The following is a 22,962-nucleotide window of genomic DNA, read 5'->3' as shown; positions in this document are numbered from 1 at the left end:
AGAATAGAAGTTTACTCAGTCAGGTCCCTCGGCTGGTGCCGTCTGGGGGGGGAGGTGGAGTCGCTGGGCTGGATTTAGACGATTAGCAGAGGCTGGGCCATCTGCACCGACGAGTGGAATTGAATGTGTCACTATGTGCCCCCTTGATGTGTCCTTAAAGGCAAATTACTCAGGTGATCCATTATACTGAACGAATAATTAGGCTATAATTGTCTGTCTTTGCAACTTAGGGTTGCACGCAGCCTGGGGTAGGCTACACACAATAGTTGGGTAAAACATTAGCAGCAGCGGCAGCAGCTCATAAAGACTGATATCTGTTTTCCATCTAGATTAGTGCCTATAAATGGGCTTTGTATACGCGGGGCCACCAGGAAGAAAGGGCGGACAAAATAGGCTAGGTGAGAGATTCCATTACGCGTGCCTTCCCGTTGATTTTCTGGTGCGTCACGTTTGACATCAAGCGCGTTGGTGGGGTGAGAGTTCAAGCGAGCCTGTTATGCTGGTAGGCTACTTTTGGTAGCAAACAGACAATGTTTTTTAAGCAATTTTGAGCTTTTGATTGATTTTGGTAGGCTACCCATAGCCTCTAATTTATCGTGGTACAAAATAGATTTGTATTAAACCCAATTGGAAGTGGTTTTCAATAGTTTATGGATGTAGCCTAGCCTACGAACGCGCAAGTGAAACCTATAGTTGTCAGAACGAGAAAGTGAAACTTAAACCTGTTGCAGCTCCACAGGCCTCGGCTACACATGTTAAAATAAACCCACACATGATTAAATCATGAACTAGAGATGGTGCTCAGAGAGCACAGACCTCCGCCCATGAATGCATTTCCCCTATTCAATCTCACCTACAATCACTAGCCAGGACCTAGAGACACAGAGAGTCAGCCTCCAGTCTGCTAGTGAATCCTTCGTGTTCATCCTTACTGTATCCTTTTATGCACTGTGTGTATATCTAGATGTGTGTTGCTTAGCGACTGGCATTGTTTGGTGAAAATGTGTTTTGCTTATGTGGCTCTGCATGCTACTAAGCCTGGGGTGCGTTCAAATTCAGCAAACATAGCGAACGTTTGCGAACGTTAGCGAACTATTTTCCGTTAGCTTTGTGTTCGCCGCAAACGTTTGCTAACAGAAGCTAACAGTCTGGAGAGGTAGTTCGCCAGTAACGGAACGAGGATCACAATGGACCCATCGCACTATGTGTGGCCAGCTGTCTCTATCAGGTCATCACCCCCCCCCCCCTTTTTGTGCATGGCTGGAAGCCAGCGCACCTAGTATAGCGTTTGTCGGTTTATCACTCCCTCCCTCCCTTAATCCCCCCCTTACTCCCGACAATGTTGGCTTGCATTTCTCTGTTGGCACCACAAGAGGCAGTAGTCTGAGCACACCAAAACCAAGAAGGACACCAAAATCAACCTGCCGATCTTGACTGCACAAGGTCAGAGCATTGGACTCCCACCCGGGAGACCAGGGTTCAAGACCCGGTGGGGATGACTTTATGGGACCCAAACCTACACACGTTCATCCTTTCACTCCAGCCTTTTTATCCTTTACCTAAATTCCACAAGTAGAGTAATGGTCAGAGCATTGGACTCCCACACGAGACATTCTCAGAGATTACTGTCTACTTACTTCACCACCTAAATGAAAGTACATACAGCAGGTAATGACATCTGTCCAGAAATAGGAGTTGAACCAATTGCAGCAAAATAGCTAACGTTACAAGAATCATCAGTGTAACTGCTTTAGCCACTGACCGCTACCATTAATGTTATGGAAGCTGCTGCTAGTTGTTGTGAGCTCATGAGCTCACTGGCTATCCCACTCTTATTGTGCTGGATTAGCATTGGGAGCATTGGAACTGATATGTCCAGGCGACAAGACCTATCTTAATCTATCTTATCAGACATTATTTCATGTAATTTCAATTCACAGCTATTTCAGTGGCATGACTAGCTTTCGTCCTACCAGTCCTGAACAGAAACAAGCCAGCCACGCACATAAGCCAGGCTTGACCTGGCCTGGTTTTTCTTGGCTCTCTGCTTTTTGTTTCCTTACTTCTGCTTAGCGGCTATACCTAGTTTACTCTGCAGTATATTCTTTAGGAGCCTGTCTGCTAAGTGATTAGTGTGCCTTATTACAGGGATAGCTAACACATAATGGCCTACCATGGTAGGTAACATCTCTGTTACTATTCATCTTCTCTACTGATAATCATGTCTCTCTTATGAAGTATTTAGCCCATGTTTAGTGCTCTTTAAATGTTCCTAACCAATAAACTTAAACATTTTACATGAGCCTGCTCGGTCGTCTTGTTGAAAGATGTCAGGGAAGAATTTTTACAGCTCACCTTTTCGAACTGTTTTTTGGCTTCCCTCTGGAAAATGTGGGAGTAGGATCTATTTCCATCCCCCCATTGTTCTCTGTAAAGTTCACTGTGTTGCCTCTGTGTATGAAATTCGCTATACAAATAAAGTTTGATTTGATTTGACTTGATAAACGCATGCACGCGCGCCACCGTAAACATTACCTCTCACCCTGCGCTGGGGAGGAGGTAATAAATACTCAGCTAGCGAGCAAAACAATCTAGCAAGCTTACAATCTACAAGTAGCAGGAGGAAAAAGTTGCTCATTTGTACAACAAGGGAATGTGACTATCTGCTATGCAATTTGCCTCCGTGAGTCTACCCGGGGGTTTGTCCTTACATCGCTGCCGATCGGAGCTGGAGCCGAGAAATACCTGTGCTTATAGCAAAACATTCTCCATTGATGCTCTTTATACAGGTATAAATAGCCCCTGGATCCTCTCTACCAATTCTATATAATCCCCTGGTTAAATGTCAGTCCTGCACTCACAACTTTGAGATCCCAAATGTGTTTCTAGAGATAGTGTATCTTTGTGAAATAGATAAAGAAACCAAAACCCTTCTCCCATTGGGATTATTAAAGTATATCTTATCTTACACTCTAGACTACATACATTTGCCTAAACATTTGGATTGCACTCACCTATTCATTCTATTATACTGTCTTACCATTGGACAGGTACGTATGTCCGAAATAATGTTTGACCACAGATCTACAGGACATGAGGGTCACATTTCTTAACAAAGAGGGTAGCAACAGAGACAAAGAAAAAACAGGGGGAGGAAAGAGAGGGAGAGGAAAGAGAGGGAGAGGAAAGAGAGGGAGAGGAAAGAGAGGGAGAGGTGTACAGTACAGGGACTGAGTGTCTGGTATGCCAACCGTTGACTCATCCCCCTCCCTCCCTTCCTCTCTCTCTCCCTCTCTCTCTCCCTCTCTCTCTCCCTCTCTCCCTTCCTCTCTCTCTCCCTCTCTTAACCTCAAGTTCTCATCACCCCAAACGTTTCCAACCACAGCTGCCCCCCCCCGCCCATAGTAAATATAGCCCCCTAATATAGTTCCGAAGAGTGTTGAGCACCCCCTCCCTCTTCCAACTCATACACACATGCATAGAGACACACTCAGGCACACACACACACACACACAATATATAAGAGCACTTTGTAACTGGCTATGCTCGTGGACACACACATTGAATCATCAGATACTCACATCTTCACACCGAATAAAGACAGTCGAAGTGGGAGAGAAAAGTGAGACAGTGGAAAAGAAAAGAAACTATTTTATACGAAACACCCGACGGGAATAAGAGGCACAGATTAAAGTTTACAGAGTCGAGAAAGAAAAGGAGGAAGAGAAGAAGAAGAGAAATTCATTCTTTCATCTGGATCTGTTCATCATCATCTCCGTCTCCCCTGCTGTGGGCCTGGGCAACAGGAGCTAGAGAAAGACCCTCCTTCTCTCTCTCTTTCACTCCTTCTCTCTCCCCCTTTTACCGGCGGACACTTTCCCCACCTCCCCAGTACTCTCAGCCATCCATGAGTGGGACCAACTCCTCTGCCTACCGATCGGAGCGCAGTTTCCACCAGACCTCTTCCTCCTCCTCTTCCTCCTCCTCGTCCTCCTCCACTAACCCCTACATGGAGAAGAGCAGGGGACTCTTCGCAGAAGACTTTGGATCTTTCATGCTGCCTGGAAGTGATGCCTTGGGATTTACCAGTGAGTTGAGTTCCTCTGACACTGGTTTCCAGATAGATAGATAGATAGACAGACAGACAGACAGACAGACAGACAGACAGACAGATAGATAGATAGATAGATAGATAGACAGACAGACAGACAGACAGACAGACAGACAGACAGACAGACAGACAGACAGACAGACAGACAGATAGATAGATAGATAGATGATAGATAGACAGACAGACAGACAGACAGACAGACAGACAGACAGACAGACAGACAGACAGACAGACAGACAGACAGACAGACAGACAGATAGATAGATAGATAGATAGATAGATAGATAGATAGATAGATAGGTATGTGGGTGCTTGGGTGGGTGGGATAGATACTTTACTTTAATGGTAGGGGGAAATTTGGCGTTTCAGCAGTAGAAAAATTACAGCAAGGTTGGAAATACAGATACAGAATATGCCTAGTAGCAATAAGCATAAAAATGAAGAACAAGGACTAAATACATCCATATGTAGCATTTATAATATCTGTATAAATAGATGTCAGGGAATACACATATATACATACATCCAGACTGTATAAATAGATCCTTTTTCGATACCCAGAGGGTTATTGACTAGCTACATCTATCGCGGCTAGAATTTAATATGTATTGTTGGTGGACATACCACTTCTGAAGCAAAGGACAAACTACATATTGAATGTATATGGACGAAGTGAAGTCATGAACGTTATAAAAGGAATTGTTACAGGAAGTTCAATGTGTGGAAACAGTAGGCTCTGTGAAGCATTATGGGGATGTACTGTAGGTAGCCTACACATCTATATGCTGTGTATACCGTGCACTGTATGCGTTTGCCTCTAGAACTTTCTATAAGCCCCTGAGTGCATGAACGCCTATGTGTTTGACCCTATGACTTCTAGATAGGACAGCGTGTGCCTGTGTTGGGGTGAGGTGGGGGGGGGGGGGGTGTAGCGAGACAGAGCAGGGTATTTCGGTGCTGTGACTGTTATGCTTGTCCGTCTGTGGTGGTGGTGGGGGGGGGGGGGGGGGGCTGGCTGTGGGGGAGAGGAGGGAGAGGGGGGGGGGGGGGTACTGTATACACACACACACAAACGTTAGGGAATGCTGGATCCAATACCGGCGTCGTGAGCTCACACACGGAGAATGACTGGGATGGCACCTCCGAGGCAACAGGTCAGGCGGTTGCCTAGCGACCAGGACACATACACACACACAGACACGCACACACACACACACACACACACACACACGTACACACACACACATACACACGCAATCTGTCACACACGCATGCTGATTAAGAGCCCATGCTGATCCCATATTCATTTTGGTGACATCTGTGTTACTATAAGTAATTTATGTGCTCGCACATAGCATGAGTCAATAGTGGTCATAGACACATTGGACTGTAGCCTATGTGAATGTATAGGCCTGTCTGTTGTGTGTGTGAAGTGTGAAGTGTGTGAAGTGTGAAGTGTGTGTGTGTGAAGAAAACAGAACTCAAGGACAAGAAAGTGTTGAATATTCTGATGTGTCCGTAGATAGAAGAGACGATGCGATGATGAATGAACTTGTTGGGACCTAATCCTGGTTGTCTTTGCAGGTCGGACAGGGACAGCTGGAAAGATCAAGACCCTTGGGGACACATACCAGTTCACAGTGGATGTCCGAGACTTCTCCCCAGAAGATGTTATCGTCACCACCTCCAACAACCAGATTGAAGTCCGCGCAGAGAAGGTGGACTAGCTGAATTCACAAAGATTTATCCTTTCATTAATCCCTTGACTTTAAACTGCGTTTTCTGTGATTCGTTCACCTTTCCTCCGAGACCAATATCTTGATTTCCTTGTTTCGATCCTCTCCTTTACAGTTGGCGGTGGACGGTACGGTGATGAACACCTTCACCCACAAGTGTCAACTGCCAGAGGACGTGGACCCCACCTCTGTGACATCATCACTAGGCGCCGAGGGAACACTGACAGTCAGGGCTCGAAGAAACTCCTCCAAACACGAGCTCGCTCAGACCTTCCGCACCGAGATCAAGATCTAGCCTGACCCTCTTGCTCCCCAGATAGCAAGCGGATCTGGGCCATATACAGGCCAGATCTGGCCCTTGTGGCTTAGTTTTGGCCCATATATGGCCCAGAATTATTACACATCCGCTTGCTATCTGCCCTCTTCCTCGCCCGCCATATTTTGTATACTACTTCCATAATTTCCTGTCTTGATTAATAATGTCAACCAATGTTGTAATCATTGAAGTCTTTCCACCAGCCCAACAAACTATCCAATATAGCCGACCTCCTCTTTCCTTATAACCCAGCTGACTCTGATTAGTTGACTCACAGAAATATTCACTATAGGTATTTCCAGTCATTACATTTTTTCCTCAATAGCTCCACACATGCACATACTTCTCATTGGAATTAGCAGTTTGATATGAACACAATAGGTTACTTACAGTGGTTGACTCCATCTCCCTGTGATGAGTAGGCTAATTGAGGCTAACCCAATTAGGGTTATGGTTCATTAATGTAGGCTACATTTTAATAATGTGTGAATAAATGTTTCCCATTTTGACAATAAACACTGTAGTGTCCATCAATTTCTGATGTTTTATTCATGGCATATAATACAATTGGAATACGATTCCATGGGTGAGTAGGTGGGACAATGTGGTAATTTTTTATTTCCTCAAAATGTTAGAGCAATTTTGCCCTTATTTTAATTAACTTATTGTGGTTGGTCAGCAGAACAATCCCCTCCATTCTGAAACTTCACCAAACCTTATTAGGAATATCTACCATAGATTGTTAAGTCAACAAACTAACTGCATTCATATAGCTCAGCTGCTGGTCTATTAAGCTACTGGAATGCACTGGTTTTTATCACAGATGATCACTGATCCAGTACAATCAGATACGATTTGGAAAAATGGTGTTTGGCGCCATCGCGTGGTCATTTATAACAAACCCAGAGCAGGTAACTAACTGCGCATGTGCCCTGTGTAGTATACGATCCACCCGGCCACTATCAATCGATCAGAGAGTGGAAGATGGCGGAGAATCTAGTCTACGGGACTTGATCGATCACCGAAAAACTCGATTGAATGTATTCAGGCGACTTCGGGAAAATACATTTTTGGCGCCATTACAAGCGACTGAAGCGGAACAAGAAACTATTCTGAAAAGGTAATTCTAACGTTCTTCTAGCCGCTTATGGCGCACACAGTTAATGCAGGGAACTAGGCTCAAACGGGACGAGGAAAGAGAAAGGCCTTCTGTAGCAAAACGCCATCTTGTTTCTCCAAAACATGCATGTCTAGGCACGCTGAATTAATCCCGGATAGCGAAGGTACAAGGATGGAGGACTGATAATCAATCTGCTGCATAGTCAAACGAAAGTTTCTCAGTGTCGTTGTTTATGAAAATAAAGCTGTAGGCTACACGAACTGTTCACCCCACAAAATAAGACTATTTCTAAACAGCCAATGTCAGTATTTCTCTGGTTAATGAGAATCTGCCCATGCACATATCATACATATCATCATTTATATCATTATTTCAGTCTTCACTTTAAGTTCTGTTTTTTTTATTGCTCTGATCCATTATTTGTGTTAACCAAAAGCCAGTTGTCAAGGATATGTAGGCTAATGCAGGCATAATGCTTCGGAATCAAATTGAGTGCCTACAGACCTAGTTGATTTACATATCAAGCCCATAATCTGTTTTTCCATCTTCCCTTTTTTGAGTTTTTTTTTTGTTTTCTTCATGTCAGCTGTTTGTTTATCTTGTCAGCAGTTTACAGTTTGCCTCCAAGATGGACTTCCCCTGGCACAGTGCCAAGGTCCTTGAACAACTGAACCACCAGCGTCAGTTGGGCCTGCTGTGTGACTGTACCTTTGTGGTAGATGGAGTGGACTTCAAGGCCCACAAGGCTGTGCTTGCTGCCTGCAGCGCCTACTTCCGCACCCTATTCCTGGACCAAAAAGATGTGGTGCATTTGGACATCAGCAATGCTGCAGGTACGGACTTTGTCCATGATGTTGGTTTTGAAACTCTTAGTGTTACAAGAATGTTTAGAATCCTGGCTGCATAGTGCATCTTTGTCAACGGCACGCGTTATGGCTGAATGTGTTTCTGTTTCAGGTCTGGGCCAAGTCCTGGAGTTCATGTACACGGCCAAGTTGAGTTTAAGCACCCAGAATGTGGAAGATGTGTTCGCAGTGGCCAGTTTCCTCCAGATGCAGGAGATCGTCCATGCTTGCTCTGCCTACCAGTCGGTCACAGTCTCCACATCAACCACAACACTAGACTTCCCTGCCAGTAAGTTGGCCACTATCACCGATTCACCTCAAATCAACGCTTAAATGAAGCTAACAGGTTCAAGTGAGTTCTTGCACATACCCAAAAATAGGGGGTGTGAGAGTGGAGTGCAGGATAAGAAACTTGAAAAATCCAAGGCAACTCTGTTGTATATTGAAAGTGAAAAAGCCTTTATTATGGCATGGCTACACAGATAGAAAACTGGACCTACGTGTTTCAGCTTAGAGCCTTCATCAGGGTAAAAAACAGCTTTCTCACACTCCCCATTTTTGGGTATGTGCAAGGACTCACTTGAACCTGCTAGCTTCTATGAATGCACCCTAACCAAAGAGCACCTGTTTTTACCAATTTTACTTAAAGGACCCAAGCAGCGCTCCTTCTTCTTTCTTTCATTCAATGCTTAAATGATTCTAAATACAGTAGAACAGTTAAATATGAATGGTATGATGATGCTGCTGATGATTATGATGAACAAAACTCTTTCAAAACACAGACAGACCAGAGGCAGCAGAGGAGAAAGCAGACAAAAAACAACAAGAGATAGGATCCCGTGATGACGAGACGCCAGGCACCTCTGCGGAGCACGAGGGGTCAAAGGTCATCGAGAAGGAGTCTAGCGAGGTCACGCCAGATGTTCAAGAAGCGGCAAGTAAGACCCCAGACCAACCAACCCCTACAACCTCAGGTAGAGGAAGACCCCCCAAGAACGCCACCCACGCCACGCAGAAGAAACCGCCTTCTGAGAAAGAGGAGGGGGAGGAGGAGAGCGCCGCGAAAGACGTGACCTTTCAGGACGACCCCTCGGATGCCGACTACACACCTAGTCAGTACTTTTTTCAGTCTATACACTATATTTCAGTCATGACTGTGCTCGGATGAGTTTTTTTCCCCCCTCATTTTTAATGTGACCTAACCAATAAAAACTCTATAACCATATAGTTGTTACCTGGCGGACATGGAAAACTCAGGGCCTGTATAATACTGGGTTTATGAAAAGGTGTTCTGTTTTTTCCAGAGTCTCTGTTCAAATCTGGAGCCGGCAGGTCTTACATGAGCACCAGGAGGAGGAGAATCAGGAGGGCGCCCCGGCGGAACTACCCCCCAGGTAACACCCCGCTCCATCACAAACCTTTCTGGGTCCTAGAGCTCATCCACCCATTCGTCTAGGCTTCAATCGGGGGCGGCTGTAGCTCAGTTGGTAGAGTGGGTCGTTCAGTGATCGAAGGGTCAGTGGTTCGAATCCCAGCTCCAACTGTCTACATGTCGAAGTGTCCTTGAGCAAGTCACCTAACCCCAAATTGCTCCCAATGAGCAGGTTAGCATCTTGCATGGCAGCTACCACCATTGGTGTGTGAATGTGTGTGAATGGGTGAATAAGAGGCCATTGTAAAGCGCTTTGAGTGCCGCTAAGGTGGAAAAGTGCTATATAAGTGCAGTCCATTTACCATTTACCATTCAATGTCTTTGTTGCGTTTCCTTCACAGACGACTCAGACGAGGGTCGCGCGCCGAAGTCTGAAAACGAGGAAAAGAAAGAGAAGGATGGCGCTCAGTTGGAGGCGGAAGAGGGGGAAGCTGGGGGAGGAGAAGATGGAGAGGAGGAGCAGGAGGAGGAGGAGGAGGAGGATGAGGAGGAGGAGGATGATGAGGACGACGACAGCCAGATGGAGGAAGAGGATGGTCAGGACACAGAGAGCGGAAGAGAGGGGAGGCAGACGCGCTCCGGGGCCATCATCGACCGGACCGAGTCGCGATCTTACGGCTCTGTGACCCACAAGTGTGAGGTGAGGAGGATTGCGCAACTAGACCTACAGCAGTCCCCCCACCACATAGTGGACAAATTGTCTTTTAAATGCACTGCACTCACACATCGGGCGTTAACGTGTCTAACTAGTCGTCGCTTTACTTCAGGACTGTGGCAAGAAGTTCACGCACACCGGGAACTTCAAGAGACACATCCGCATTCACACAGGAGAGAAGCCCTTCAGCTGCCGGGACTGCCACAAGGCTTTCTCTGACCCAGCTGCCTGCAAGGCACACGAGAAAACCCACAGGTCAGTATGAGCCTCTCCGCCTGTCAGAAGCTATGAAAGTATATTTATACTTGGTTTAAAAATAAGAGCACGCGAGTGGTCGATTCAAGATGGTTTCAAACAAAAGACAATAGTTTTATTCTGTTACGATTTTGCAAATTCGGACTCGAGCACAGGAAGTGAATCCGGGCAAGAGTGAGTCAGATGGGGACGAGGTCGATAGGTTATAACGTGAAAAAGGAAGTGACATAGTTTCAGGATGAATAGGACAGGGAAGTGATGTCACACAGGAAGAATTTGTAATTTTAACAGACTGATCTATGAGAACGAACTACAAAGTTAGAACAACAGTCAAGTAGGAAAACAAAACACTTTGGTGAGACTTGAATTTCATTCACAATGCCCAGTACCAGACAACTCCTTCTTTCCCTCGTTCTTGCGGCATCAGGCTTTATAACTCTATTAAATTTTTATTAAATATACTAATAAAATGTTTTTATATGTGTTTGCGTTTTGTGTTTTATGCATCTCTGTATTTTGTATATTCTGCACAATTCAATTTGTAAAGATTGTGAGGCAGAATTATTCAACTCAAACTCAAGTTCATGTCCGCCCCTTCTCTCCTGCTCATAGCCCCCTGAAACCGTTCTGCTGCTCCACCTGTGGGAAGAGCTACCGCCAGATCAGCCTGCTGAACCTCCACAGGAAGCGGCACACGGGCGAGGCGCGCTACAGCTGCGAGGACTGCGGCAAGCTCTTCACCACGTCTGGCAACCTCAAACGCCACCAGCTGGTGCACAGTGGCGAGAAGCCGTACCACTGTGACTACTGCGACAGGGCCTTCTCCGACCCCACCGCCAAGATGCGCCATCTGGAGACGCACGACGCCGACAAGGGACACAAGTGCCCTCATTGTGACAAGCGCTTCAACCAGGTTAGGAGCAACTGGCCACACAATCAATTAAAGGAGTAGTAAAGGGAAAATGCATGTTTAGCCCTGTTTTAAGGTTACTTATGATCATATACAATGGTTCAGATCCAAACGTTGACAAAACTAGCACTTTTGAGAAAGTCTGATAATTGCTCTACCACCGTTTTGGTCATACAATGGATGTGGATAGGCACCGTGAAAAATCATTCAAAAAACATCGTAAACACTCAATTTCAAAGACAAGAAACAAAGACATTTTCCCTTTACTACTCCTTTAATCAATCAAGCAAGCTCAACCATTAACCAATATTGAATAACTGTAAAAAATTCCACCCTGACCTCTCTTAACGAGACGATCGATGAGCCTGTGTGGTGTCATCTGTTTTTGCTTTGAATTGATCTCAATTTTGGATTTATGTGGACAGCAAGGTTATTGTTGAATTCTACATTCTGTGTTTTACTGATTGATGAGTAAATATGTGACCTCTGACCTCACCTGCCTGTTTCAGATAGGGAACCTAAAGGCTCACTTGAAAATCCATATCGCAGACGGACCACTGAAATGTAAAGAGTGTGGAAAACAGTTCACCACATCAGGTATGGAAAGACTATTTATATGTATGTATAAAGCTTCATTTATACTCGGTGACGTGTCGTACGACAAATGTCTGTCGACAGAAAAAAATGTCAACCGACATTTAGCATTTATACTTCAGCGAAGTGTTTGATCACCTCCATGGTAACTTGCAGACGCGTGGCTGATTGATCCATAGCAACGGCCGTGCCTTCTATCTAACTATCCAATCACAGCTGTGCGACGAAAGTGACGGCGTCTGCGACGTTAGAAAGTTTGGTGGGTGCAAGACACCTGTGTCCAACACCAAAAAGTGTCGACAGTGACGTCATTTCTGTCAGTCGCAACTTTCAAAAGTGTTGTACGACAAAGTATAAATTGGCCTTAACTGTAACAGAGTATAACGAATTGTTGAATACTACATGCTGTGAACTTTAAACTTTGACCCCACTTGGGTTCAACCCATTCCACCTGTATATATAGCCCACCCCTTTCACATGTTTGGTGTTGCACCTGAAGAAGGCCACGCTGACCGAAACGTCGTGCTTTAAATAAATCACTCGGGAGCTTTGGAAACAGTGTGCAGACCTCTCCTCTTTCTTCAGTTTATACTTTTTGGTCGAGCACCCGTCACTTTTTCTCTCTTGGATGTGTGTGTATTTTCTGTCAGTATGGAAAGACTGGATCCACATCAGGTTTAACTAAACACTTTGACTTTTGTTTGTTGCTTGGACTTCTAACTGTCAACTGACGTTTAAGTTTCTGTTTTACAGGCAACCTGAAGAGACACCTACGAGTGCACAGTGGAGAGAAGCCCTACATATGCATGCACTGTCAGAGGGCTTTTGCCGACCCAGGGGCCCTGCAGCGGCATGAACGCATACACACAGGTATAGTCCTGACTGTACCAGTAACCAGTATAACCACATATTTTTGTAGTGGCTTTTAACTCCGTACAGTATACTGCTTAGCAAAGAACAGGATATGTTTGCTTGTCGTTGTTTCCAAGCTGCAATATGAGTGTGTGTGTGTGTGTGTGTGTGTGTGTGTGTGTGTGTGTGTGTGTGTGTGTGTGTGTGTGTGCACCTGCGTGTGCGTGTGTGTGCGTGTGCGTGTGTGTGTGTGTGTTACAGGAGAGAAGCCCTGCCTGTGCCTTATCTGTGGGAAAGGGTTCACCCAGGCCAGTTCCCTCATCGCCCACGTCCGCCAACACACTGGAGAGAAGCCCTATGTCTGTGATCGCTGTGGCAAAAGGTCAGTTACCCTCTGACCCCAAATACCCTCTGACCCCAAACAAATGCATGTAACTGGAGAAGGAACCTCAATCTAATACAGCTAGTAGAAATACTAAGAATGTCAATTATTAACATACAGGATGCTATATCAAAGTAATATATTGGAGAATGTTTGTGATATAAGAAGCTTCTTTTGTTTTGATATTCTCTAAACCTACAGGTTTGTCCAGTCCAGTCAACTGGCCAATCACATTCGTCACCACGATAACATCCGGCCACATAAGTGTCACATGTGCAACAAGGCCTTCGTCAACGTCGGGGATCTCTCCAAGCATATCATCATTCACACGGGTACTGCTGCCGGAAGACACGACCTGTACAACCTCAACCGCCTCCATCTTCTAAAAAAATATATATAAATTGATTCTCTGCGTTTGCATTCTCTTCTTCTTCCTGCTGTCCCCAAGGAGAGAAACCCTTCCTGTGTGACAAGTGTGGCCGCGGGTTCAACCGCGTTGACAACCTGCGCTCCCACGTCAAGACCGTCCACCAGGGCAAGGCTGGGATGAGGCGCCTGGGGACCGCGGGGGGCGACAGCGACGACGCGGGGGACGGTTTCCCGGGCGCCTCCACCTCCGACAGCGAGATCAACATCGTCACCGTCACAACCGAGGACATTGTCACCTTGGCGACGGAGGCTCTGGCGGCCAGTGCCGTGGCCCAGCTGACAGGTCAGAGAGCATGCTGGGTAGTGTACCAAAGACGGGAGGGAGTGCCGAAGTTAAAAGGGAGGTGCCGAAATAGGACTGAGGGAAGTCAATGACAGGAGCAACTTTTATTTTTATTTTTTTTATTTTTTTTAACCTTTATTTAACCGGATTAAACTCGTTGAGATTAACAGGGCTAGGCTATGTGTAAATAACTGAATAGAAACTGATCTGTATATCTACTTATCCCCCTTCTATGTATGTTAACGTGGCTTTAAATCTCTGTGTTTTCAGTGGTGCCTATGGCTGCCGACGTGTCTGGGGATGAGACGGAGGCTCTGAAAGCAGAGATCACCAAGGCTGTTGAGAAGGTGCAGGAAGCAGGTGAGAACATGAAGAGTGGTGCGCTACTCTCTGTCCTACCTTCCTTTTCAAAGCTTAACTGGTCGCATTATAACAGTTGTACAGTTGTTATTCAGTCTCATTCACGTCACTACGTTCCCTCCCAGACCCCAACACCCAGATCCTGTACGCCTGCGACTCGTGTGGTGACAAGTTCCTGGATGCTAGCTCGCTGGCTCAACACGTACGCATCCACACAGCGCAGGCCCTGGTCATGTTCCAGGCTGACTCTGACTTCTACCAGTACACCACTACCACCACTGCAGAGGGGGATACAGCCACAACCTGGCAACCGGCTTCAGAGCAGGTCATCCAGGGAGCGGAGCTCATCTTCCGCACCCAGGAGGCAGAGGGAGAGGGAGAAGAAGACGGGGGGATGGTAGAGACGCAGGAGGAGGGGAGAGAGGGAGGTGCAGATGGAGAGGAGGTGGCCCAAGCTGACACCCAGACAGAGGTGAAGGTTGAGGCAATTGACAATGGAGAGGAAGAAGAGATGGAGTGTGAGAGTCAGGCTTAGGGAAGCAAATAAGAGAAACTGTGTTGACAGGTGGAGATTAAGAGGAGTAGTCTAGAATAGCTACTAAATGAAGTACTAGGGCTAAGCTTCTAAGACCATACCCATGCTATTTGGTACACAACAGCACTTTGAGTTATTCAGTAATTATCTCTAGATGTGGGTAAATGACTGAGATTGACATCAACTAAGTTTATGTTATCAGTAGCCTACAAATGCCATTTGTAGAAAAAATATAGTCCTGACAGTTCTACCCCTTAAGTCTAGAATCTAGAGAAGTCTCTCTTGATGAAATCTCTAAACTTGCAATGGTCGATTTTGCACAATAGCCTACAGTATGTTTGATTTGTATATTGAATTGAGCTATTCATCATGGAGACAATCTTCATGCTTTATATTTTTTAGGCAGGCTGTAGTTATCACACCTGTTGTCTTACTTTCCTTTAATTTGACATTGCAGGGTAAAAACACAGATAGGGGTTTAGCTCAATAGATTTACCAATGTATTTTACCCATTTCACCGAGATACAGTGTACATGTTTCTTCTACTCAAAAGTATTTTGGTATACTTAGTTGAAATATTTTCATGAAAAGCACAGTGTACAGATGCTATAACAGTGTGTGCAGGGCGAGGGTGAGAACGGGTGTGCCCCATTCACTTCCTGATAGGTTTGGGATATCTTTGCTATCAGTGAAGGGGAGCGTATAAGTGCATCCATGGCAACAACAAAAAAAGTTAATTTTGTGCATGTTGATGTTTGTTCTCCTGTGTTAAGATATTGGGTTTTCTTCATTTTGTTGAGATTAAGGGGAAATTAGGATAAGTATGGATATCACAAACACTGGTTTACTTATTTTTAAGGCTATAAGAATGAAGACCCTAACATCAACTATCTCAAAATAATAGATTATAATTGTCAGTCCATTACAGTCGGTCACCCCTGTTACATACACATGTAATAGATCCTCAATTGAAAATGTAATTTATGGCAGATTTAACAAAACTGATCACTATGACCTAACACAGATCAATAAAGATTGCCTTTGACATTGACTTTGTGCACTGATATAGTTTTTTGTTGTCTTATAGGGTTCAAACTAGAATAATTTCTCCATGGAATGCAGTCTATGGCCAAAATGCATATAGTCAAAAGTAGAAAGAATTATTAAATAATTCTTGGCATTTACATTTTTATTTTTATTTTGTTATACAATGAAAACAAGCAGTCTATAGATTTTTGTCATTGTTAACTTCATTGCAGTTTGCTTCAATGACGCGTTCTTGAACGTGATTGGCTGAATCCCTGAAGCCAAAGGTCACCACAGCTAAAGCTGACGTCTTCTACTGCGGGGAAATGGCGACGTTGACAGCAGCCATGCAAACCAACCGGTCCGTTTCGACACAATCGTCCAAAAAGCGGACCGCGATCATGACCCATACTAAGTCCAAACTGCTGGGGAACACTTTTATCTTCTTCCTGACACTAGCATCGGTGATGCATTCGGCATGGGCTGACGGGAAGACGCTTGTTCTGCTGGACAACTTGAACATCCGAGACACCCATTCAATCTTCTTCCGCAGTCTGGCTGGTGAGTGCTTGCTAGCTAGTTTGGCCTGACTGCTTTGTAGCGATGTAGAGAAGTAGCCAAAGCTTGCTTGTATGCAAAATGTGCATGGTATTTATCTTTCTACCCAAGCATGTGCATTGAAGTCATTGACGTGGTCGAGATGCTAACGGCGCTAGCTAGATAATCCCAGCAAACACACAACGTTCAGATCATGTCTTAATAACGTCCGTCGGTCCAGAACCCCATTTGTTCGTCTGCTGGACCCCTCGATATTCAAACGTCTGGCTTGGACCCCTCTAAGACGTCTGTGGACATGCAGAACGGGTTCAATATCTGAACGTCTAAAAAAACTTTAATTCTGGCTCCTAATTGGATGTCTTTGGACGTCCGAAAAAGACAGAAAAGACATCTAAAAGACGTCTTTTAGACGTGTCTTTGCTCAGTGGGATGGTTCCCAGCTAGCTCTCAGAACAGAGGGGATGGAGAGAGTGAGACCATCATCAGCCTCACTATCCTGCTCCGGGAAGTCATAGATTTGGGTTAACTTGGTGGTAGAAAAAAAAACTGTTTCTCTCTTTAACGTGACACTGCAACATATCAGTCGCTTAAAACATTCACATTTCATAACTAGCACTAGGTAATGTCAGCACTAGTTCTAAACTTTAAAGTTTTGCTCAGTGAATGCTAGCTACTAAATAATCTTCCTTTTAATCACCCTGATTGATATGTGTTTCTATTTTCAGACCGAGGCTTTGACCTAACATTCAAGACTGCCGATGATGCATCTCTTTCTCTGATCAAATACGGCCAATTTCTCTACGACCATCTCGTCATCTTTTCCCCATCCGTTGAAGGTAGGTTTCAGTCTTCATAGACTTGACACACCCAATTATTTATGCCATTAGACCAAGAGGGCATCCTTGGGGTTGGAGCATTTTGTTTTTCAAATCTCAAGACAGTGCTACCCCATTGCAAGAGTGTGGTTCCCAAACCACCTCTTCTACACAAACATCAGGTGATGAGAGTTTGTAAGCCAGACCTCAGTATTGCAATTTTCTCTCTCCTCTCAGACTTTGGTGGCAATATCAATGTTGAGACCATCACTTCCTTCATTGACGGTGGAGGCAATGTCCTTGTTGCTGCCAGCTCTGAAATTGGTAAGTGCAAACTAGACCATTTTCCATATTAACCTTTTGTTTGTCCTTTATGAAAGCCGTTGACGTACACTCTTCTTTCAGGTGACCCACTGAGAGAGCTGGGCAGCGAGTGTGGGATTGAGTTTGATGAGGAGAAGACCGCGGTCATTGACCATCACAACTATGACCTGTCGGATCCCGGCGAGGTAAACACTCACCTGCAGAGCTGATGAACTTTAGTCGGGTTTAAAGAAATTCAGAATTCTGTTGTGTATGAAAGTTCTTTATATTTGAGCAAACAATTTGCTTTTCTCTGTGCCGTCATGTAGCACACCCTGATTGTTGCCGACCCAGATAATCTACTGAAAGCCCCCACTATTGTTGGAAATCCTACTGGAAAACCTATCCTCTTCAAGGGTGTTGGGTAAGTCTAGAATCATCTAGAATCATAACTAGCTATTGTGTGTGACGTGACATAATGATGCTCCCGCAGTGAGTTGGGGGCAATGGGCGAGGATTTGAAAGATACTGATCCAGACCAACGCTCTCATTCCCTCCCCCCTTTCTCTAGGATGGTGGCAGACCCAGACAACCCCCTGGTGCTGGACATTCTGACTGGCTCCTCCACTTCCTACTCCTACTTCCCTGACCGATCCATCACTCAGGTACAACAATATAATCACAGTAGTTCCTTTTACTTCTCAAAATAGGCCTCGCTTCGAAATGACCCTAGGACAGGCTCCGACTGTCCACATGTCGAAGTGTCCTTGAGCAAGACGCCTAACCCCAAATTGCTCCCAATGAGCAGGTTAGCACCTTGCATGGCAGCTACCGCCATTGGTGTGTGAGTGTGTGTGAATGGGTGAATGAGAGGTACATTGTAAAGCGCTTTGAGTGCCGCTAAGGTGGAAAAGCGCTATATAAGTGCAGTCCATTTACCATTTAAATATAAGCATTATGCTTCAGCCTCTGCCTTTTCAGTCACTTCCTTGATGACAATGTTTGTAATGTAAACTTTTGTTGTTAATTGTGTGACTGAATTAAAACTAAACTAAACCCTGGCAGCTCAGATGCATGATACTGAAAATACCATATGAGTTGGTTCACCTCAAACCTTCATATGACCTCACCCTGGAACCACCCAACCTATTAATCAAACCAAATCTTTCAACTGAATATGTCTTGTGTTGTTCTGTCTCTGATTATACTGTTGTCTTGTGTCTTTAGTACCCCCATGCTGTTGGCAAAAACACCCTGCTGATCGCTGGTCTCCAGGCCAGAAACAATGCCCGGGTCGTCTTCAGCGGCTCGATACACTTCTTCAGCGATGCCTTCTTCAACTCCGCTGTGCAGAAAGCCACGCCTGGCTCCCAGAGGTGAGGTGTTTCTATTGTAGCCAGGGGATTTCATCCTTGTATTTTAAGGGTAGAGGATCTATTGTTATGCATCAAGTCAAGTTTAACAAACGGGTGGTTAACAAAGCCAGGAGCATACAGTCTGATGGAGCCCATCCCCTTAGAGCTGAATATCAGCTTCTACCTTCTGGAGTTCGCCTGAGCGCCCCCAAAGCCACCAAAAACAGGCTAAAAAACTCCTTCATCCCCGTCTCCATCCGTGCCCTAAACGCCACGGGCTGAATGATTGTCTTACCTGCTCCTGCTACGAGGGCAGCTGGCATCGGTCTGCGACATGGATTAGATGGTTAGAGATGGTGGTGAGGATGATGATGATGATGATGACGACGATGATGATGTTGATGGGGTGGTGGCGGTGATGGACGGTGTGATGATGATGGTCACTGATGAGATAATTGTATTGCACTTGTATTGTATTTTCTCATGTTGTATCACTTGTTTTTATGTTTTTACTCGCCTGCTACCCAAATTGCCCAGCAATGGGACAAATCAACATTTTGAACTTGAACTGAACAAGTCCTCTAGGCAGGCTTCTTGAACTCCGTATTGCGTGTCTTACAGCCATGCTCAGACTGGGAACAGGGAGCTGGCCGAGGCCCTGTCCAGTTGGGTGTTCAAAGAGGCTGGAGTTCTCCGGGTGGGAGCGGTTACCCATCATCCTGTGGGTGAAATCTCTCCCCCTGCAGCGTACACCATCACCGACCTTGTTGTGAGTCTTTTTACATCCATCATTCATCTTGACCAGTATTAGTTTCCCATTAAGCCAAACTATTGCTAAACCATAGAACATATGTCAATAAGTCAATTTTTTTTTTGAATAGGCAGTGACAGACATTTTCTATTTGTGTATATTTAGTGTGTGACTTCATTTTGAATGCAAGCCACTCCCCTTGTCCCATACAGGAGTACAGCGTTGTTATTGAGATGCTCTCTGAGGGCCGCTGGGTTCCCTTCGACGGTGACGACATCCAGCTGGAGTTTGTGAGGATTGACCCCTTCGTCAGGACCTACCTCAAGAAAAATGGTATGGACTTTTTTTTTTTTTTTTAATGGATTACCAAAATGTAGATGTAGATATACCCATTTATTTTTTTGGGCATTTGCAGATATGAGAGAGAATGTGCTTTTGGGAGCAATAATGGTGTTCAGTGTTACTCAAATGCTAATATTTCCAAAGGAGGGAAATACATGGTGCAGTTTACGCTGCCTGATGTGTACGGAGTGTTCCAGTTCAAGGTGGACTACAACAGGCTAGGTTTCACACACCTGTACTCCTCCACTCAGGTAAGTCACTTACATAATGGTAGTATGGCACATATACCATGCATTGCATACAGTATTTATTTCATCATTTGGGCAAATAAGTATTTCCTGATCACGTGACCTGACTGGTCCTGTGATTGAGGCACAGGATTTTATGTTCCAGCTATGTTTTGAAAAACTCCCTCACACTGACCCTCATTTATCAAAGGATCTGAGCGCAAAAAGATGGTACAACAGCGTCCATGTGTGATCTATGAAACATTCATATGCCGCCAATCCCATCGTGCGAATAATCAGGCGTTGATAAACGTCGCAGATGAAAACAATCAAGACAAACAAGTCATTTAAATATCACACTCCTACATATTCTGGCCTCGCCACCGCAGTTCACAGCATGACAATACATTTCTCAGACTCTCGTCCAATAGCAACTCGTCACTCTCCACGGAAATATCACAGAAAACCATCTGGCATTTTACACATTTATTTTAAGGGGTAGTTCACACATGTAAATTCACACAATCAGACAGTGGACGAGCTGGGCAGCTTCCTTGTTTAATTGTGTAGCCTATCCAAACACCATAGCACATTGCTGTCAATTTGAGGAATTATAATAATAATTACATTTTTGACCTTTCATACAGAAAAATGTATTATTGTGACAATAAATTACAAAGTAACAAAATCTCAAATTAGAGCCAACACCGGTAAAATGTAAAATATCCTATTTCAACCAGTAGTTCTATAGAAACTGGTGCACGTCAGGTTAATAGTCTACCTCTTCCATGCGTCCACTAGGGGGGTAGGGTGCGCATAGGTCTTCTACAGATATGATGACTGTCAAAGCTCTTATTTTAATAAGTAACTGAAGTCTACCCATTGCTTTTCATTTTGTAAATTTTGATTGCTAGTAATTATGTCACCAGTACATTGATTGGTGTAACATTCATTTCGCTTTCATTTTAAGACTTGTAAGGCTGCATAGTCTAAGAAAGCTCAAAATGAAAGCGAAATCCACTCTTCCACCAAAAACCTGTTTACTCTGTTAATTTCAAACAATTGGAAAATACCCATGTATGTTAGGGATATATGAAACATAGAAGAGGCCTTTATAAAATATAATAATTTGCCATAGGCTACTTATTTTGAAGTGATGAATAGGCCTAGTGTATGTGGCTATGCTTAAATGGCAGTCAGAATCAGTCTCATGACAATTCTCAAAGTGGCTGACACGAGCTGAGAATCAGTCTCTGCTCACGTCCAAATTGATAAATGCCGAAATTGGTGTGGAAATGACCAGAGGCCCAGTTTTCTGTTGTGTGATCGCTTGGTAAATGAGGGCCATTGAGAACCACCAGCACTGTGGTAAGATCTGTCAGAGGCCAAGTTCCTAATGTGTGTTTTTCTACCCCAGGTGTCGGTGCGGCCGCTGCAGCACACCCAGTATGAGCGCTTCATCCCCTCGGCCTACCCCTACTACGCCAGCGTCTTCTCCATGATGGCCGGACTCTTTGTCTTCAGCATAGTATTCCTTCACATGAAAGAAAAGGAGAAAGCAGACTAAGGAGGAGAGTTAGTTGAAAAAGGAGAAAGATAAATAATTTGGCTTGTTGGGGGGAAAAAGGTTTGAAATCAAAGGTCTTGGTTGCTGGAATTGTCAGAAGGAGACTTTTTTATTGAAATCTGACTTTATTATTGGGGGGACATGATGACAAGGGGTTTGCAGGCCAAAAGGGTAACTCGCTCAGCATTTGCAAGCTGTGACTGAGCTCTTTTGTATTAAAAGAAAAAAATGTTGTGTATAATAATCACTCAATGGAAAGCATCTGTACACAGTCTATTCATTCAGGATATGGTGGTTTTACGCATGCGTTAAATATCAGTTGGAGCACTTGGTTTTAAACATGGGTGTCATGTTGATGTGTGATAATGTTTTCCAAGGAGGACAAAAAGATCTTGGATGTGATACATGCACTGAATATTTTGTTTGATCAGATTTGTTTCTGCTGGTAAGACTGCGGAAGTTCGCAACAGAGGACTTGCACAAATCCGTAAAACCACAATAAAATATTGACATTCCACCACTAGTAATACGTTCCCATCTTAAATACATTGTGTGATGATTATCAAGTCTACCTTCAGCAACACCCAACACCCTTTTTTTTTTTCTACCTTCAGCATCGGCTTGTCAGTCAAGCCAGTGTGTGACGTCGGGGAAGAGCCTGGTTTCTATTCGCTTGGTTTCCGGTCTAGAGTCCGCTGGTATCCCGTCACACAAATACCGAATGATCGCCAGTCGGGACGAATTAGAATAAAACATGGACATACCAAACGAAGTAGCCTATTCCAGAATAGTATATTGCGACATTGCATCGTAGATTTATGGGTAGGTCTGTTTTTGGACAAGTGAATCAATATCCGCTTAGACCGGAAACCACAACTGCAAAGCAAATAGCCCCCCGGCTACGTAGCAGTGAAATGACAGAACTGGTGTGGTCAGTCTAGCCCGTTCTCTATCCATGGTCTAGCCTCCAGCTAACGTTAATTTCCCAGGCCATCTGAAGCAAGTCTAGAGACTTGACAGCCAGCTAGCTAGCGTAGCACCACTGTCTGAGCAAGAAAGAATGGACTGTGTTCAAGTTCAACTTACTGGCCATTGCCAAACAAACAAAGCTAGCACTAGCTGACGTTACAACAGAAGTAAGTTGTTAAATGTTTACGTTGCGAAAGATCCATTTGAATCATAAAGTTAGCTAGCTAATAGCAC

The 22,962-nt window shown here is 44.6% G+C and overlaps 3 protein-coding genes across 3 annotated transcripts; all 3 read left to right on the top strand.

The window, feature by feature from the left end:
- Positions 1-3,907: 3,907 nt before the first annotated feature.
- On the top strand, positions 3,908-6,142 carry hspb7 (heat shock protein family, member 7 (cardiovascular); the record flags this gene model as incomplete). Its single annotated transcript, XM_084461733.1, has 3 exons — positions 3,908-4,088; positions 5,696-5,829; positions 5,963-6,142. 3 exons carry the CDS (start codon positions 3,908-3,910, stop codon positions 6,140-6,142), a joined length of 495 nt encoding a protein of 164 aa, XP_084317859.1.
- An 884-nt stretch (positions 6,143-7,026) lies between these two features.
- On the top strand, positions 7,027-14,815 carry zbtb17 (zinc finger and BTB domain containing 17; the record flags this gene model as incomplete). Its single annotated transcript, XM_084461929.1, has 15 exons — positions 7,027-7,074; positions 7,870-8,116; positions 8,241-8,417; positions 8,911-9,240; positions 9,433-9,522; positions 9,902-10,200; positions 10,328-10,470; positions 11,083-11,383; positions 11,890-11,977; positions 12,728-12,844; positions 13,088-13,208; positions 13,410-13,540; positions 13,657-13,920; positions 14,191-14,280; positions 14,406-14,815. The coding sequence occupies 15 exons, from the start codon at positions 7,027-7,029 to the stop codon at positions 14,813-14,815; spliced, it is 2,856 nt and encodes a 951-aa protein (XP_084318055.1).
- A 1,352-nt stretch (positions 14,816-16,167) lies between these two features.
- On the top strand, positions 16,168-22,274 carry ddost (dolichyl-diphosphooligosaccharide--protein glycosyltransferase subunit (non-catalytic); the record flags this gene model as incomplete). The annotated part of the gene is made up of 11 exons (XM_084436483.1): positions 16,168-16,402; positions 17,125-17,235; positions 17,452-17,538; positions 17,620-17,723; positions 17,847-17,941; positions 18,089-18,182; positions 18,745-18,893; positions 19,494-19,641; positions 19,836-19,956; positions 20,110-20,216; positions 21,610-22,274. 11 exons carry the CDS (start codon positions 16,168-16,170, stop codon positions 21,757-21,759), a joined length of 1,401 nt encoding a protein of 466 aa, XP_084292609.1. The 3' UTR covers positions 21,760-22,274.
- Between the last annotated feature and the right edge of the window lie 688 nt (positions 22,275-22,962).

The sequence above is a fragment of the Borostomias antarcticus genome (genome assembly GCF_949987555.1).
Source record: "Borostomias antarcticus genome assembly, chromosome: 3".
NCBI classification, from domain to species: Eukaryota; Metazoa; Chordata; class Actinopteri; order Stomiiformes; family Stomiidae; genus Borostomias; species Borostomias antarcticus.
Note: the sequence above shows the minus strand (reverse complement) of the source record. Positions and strands in the feature narration are given on the sequence as shown.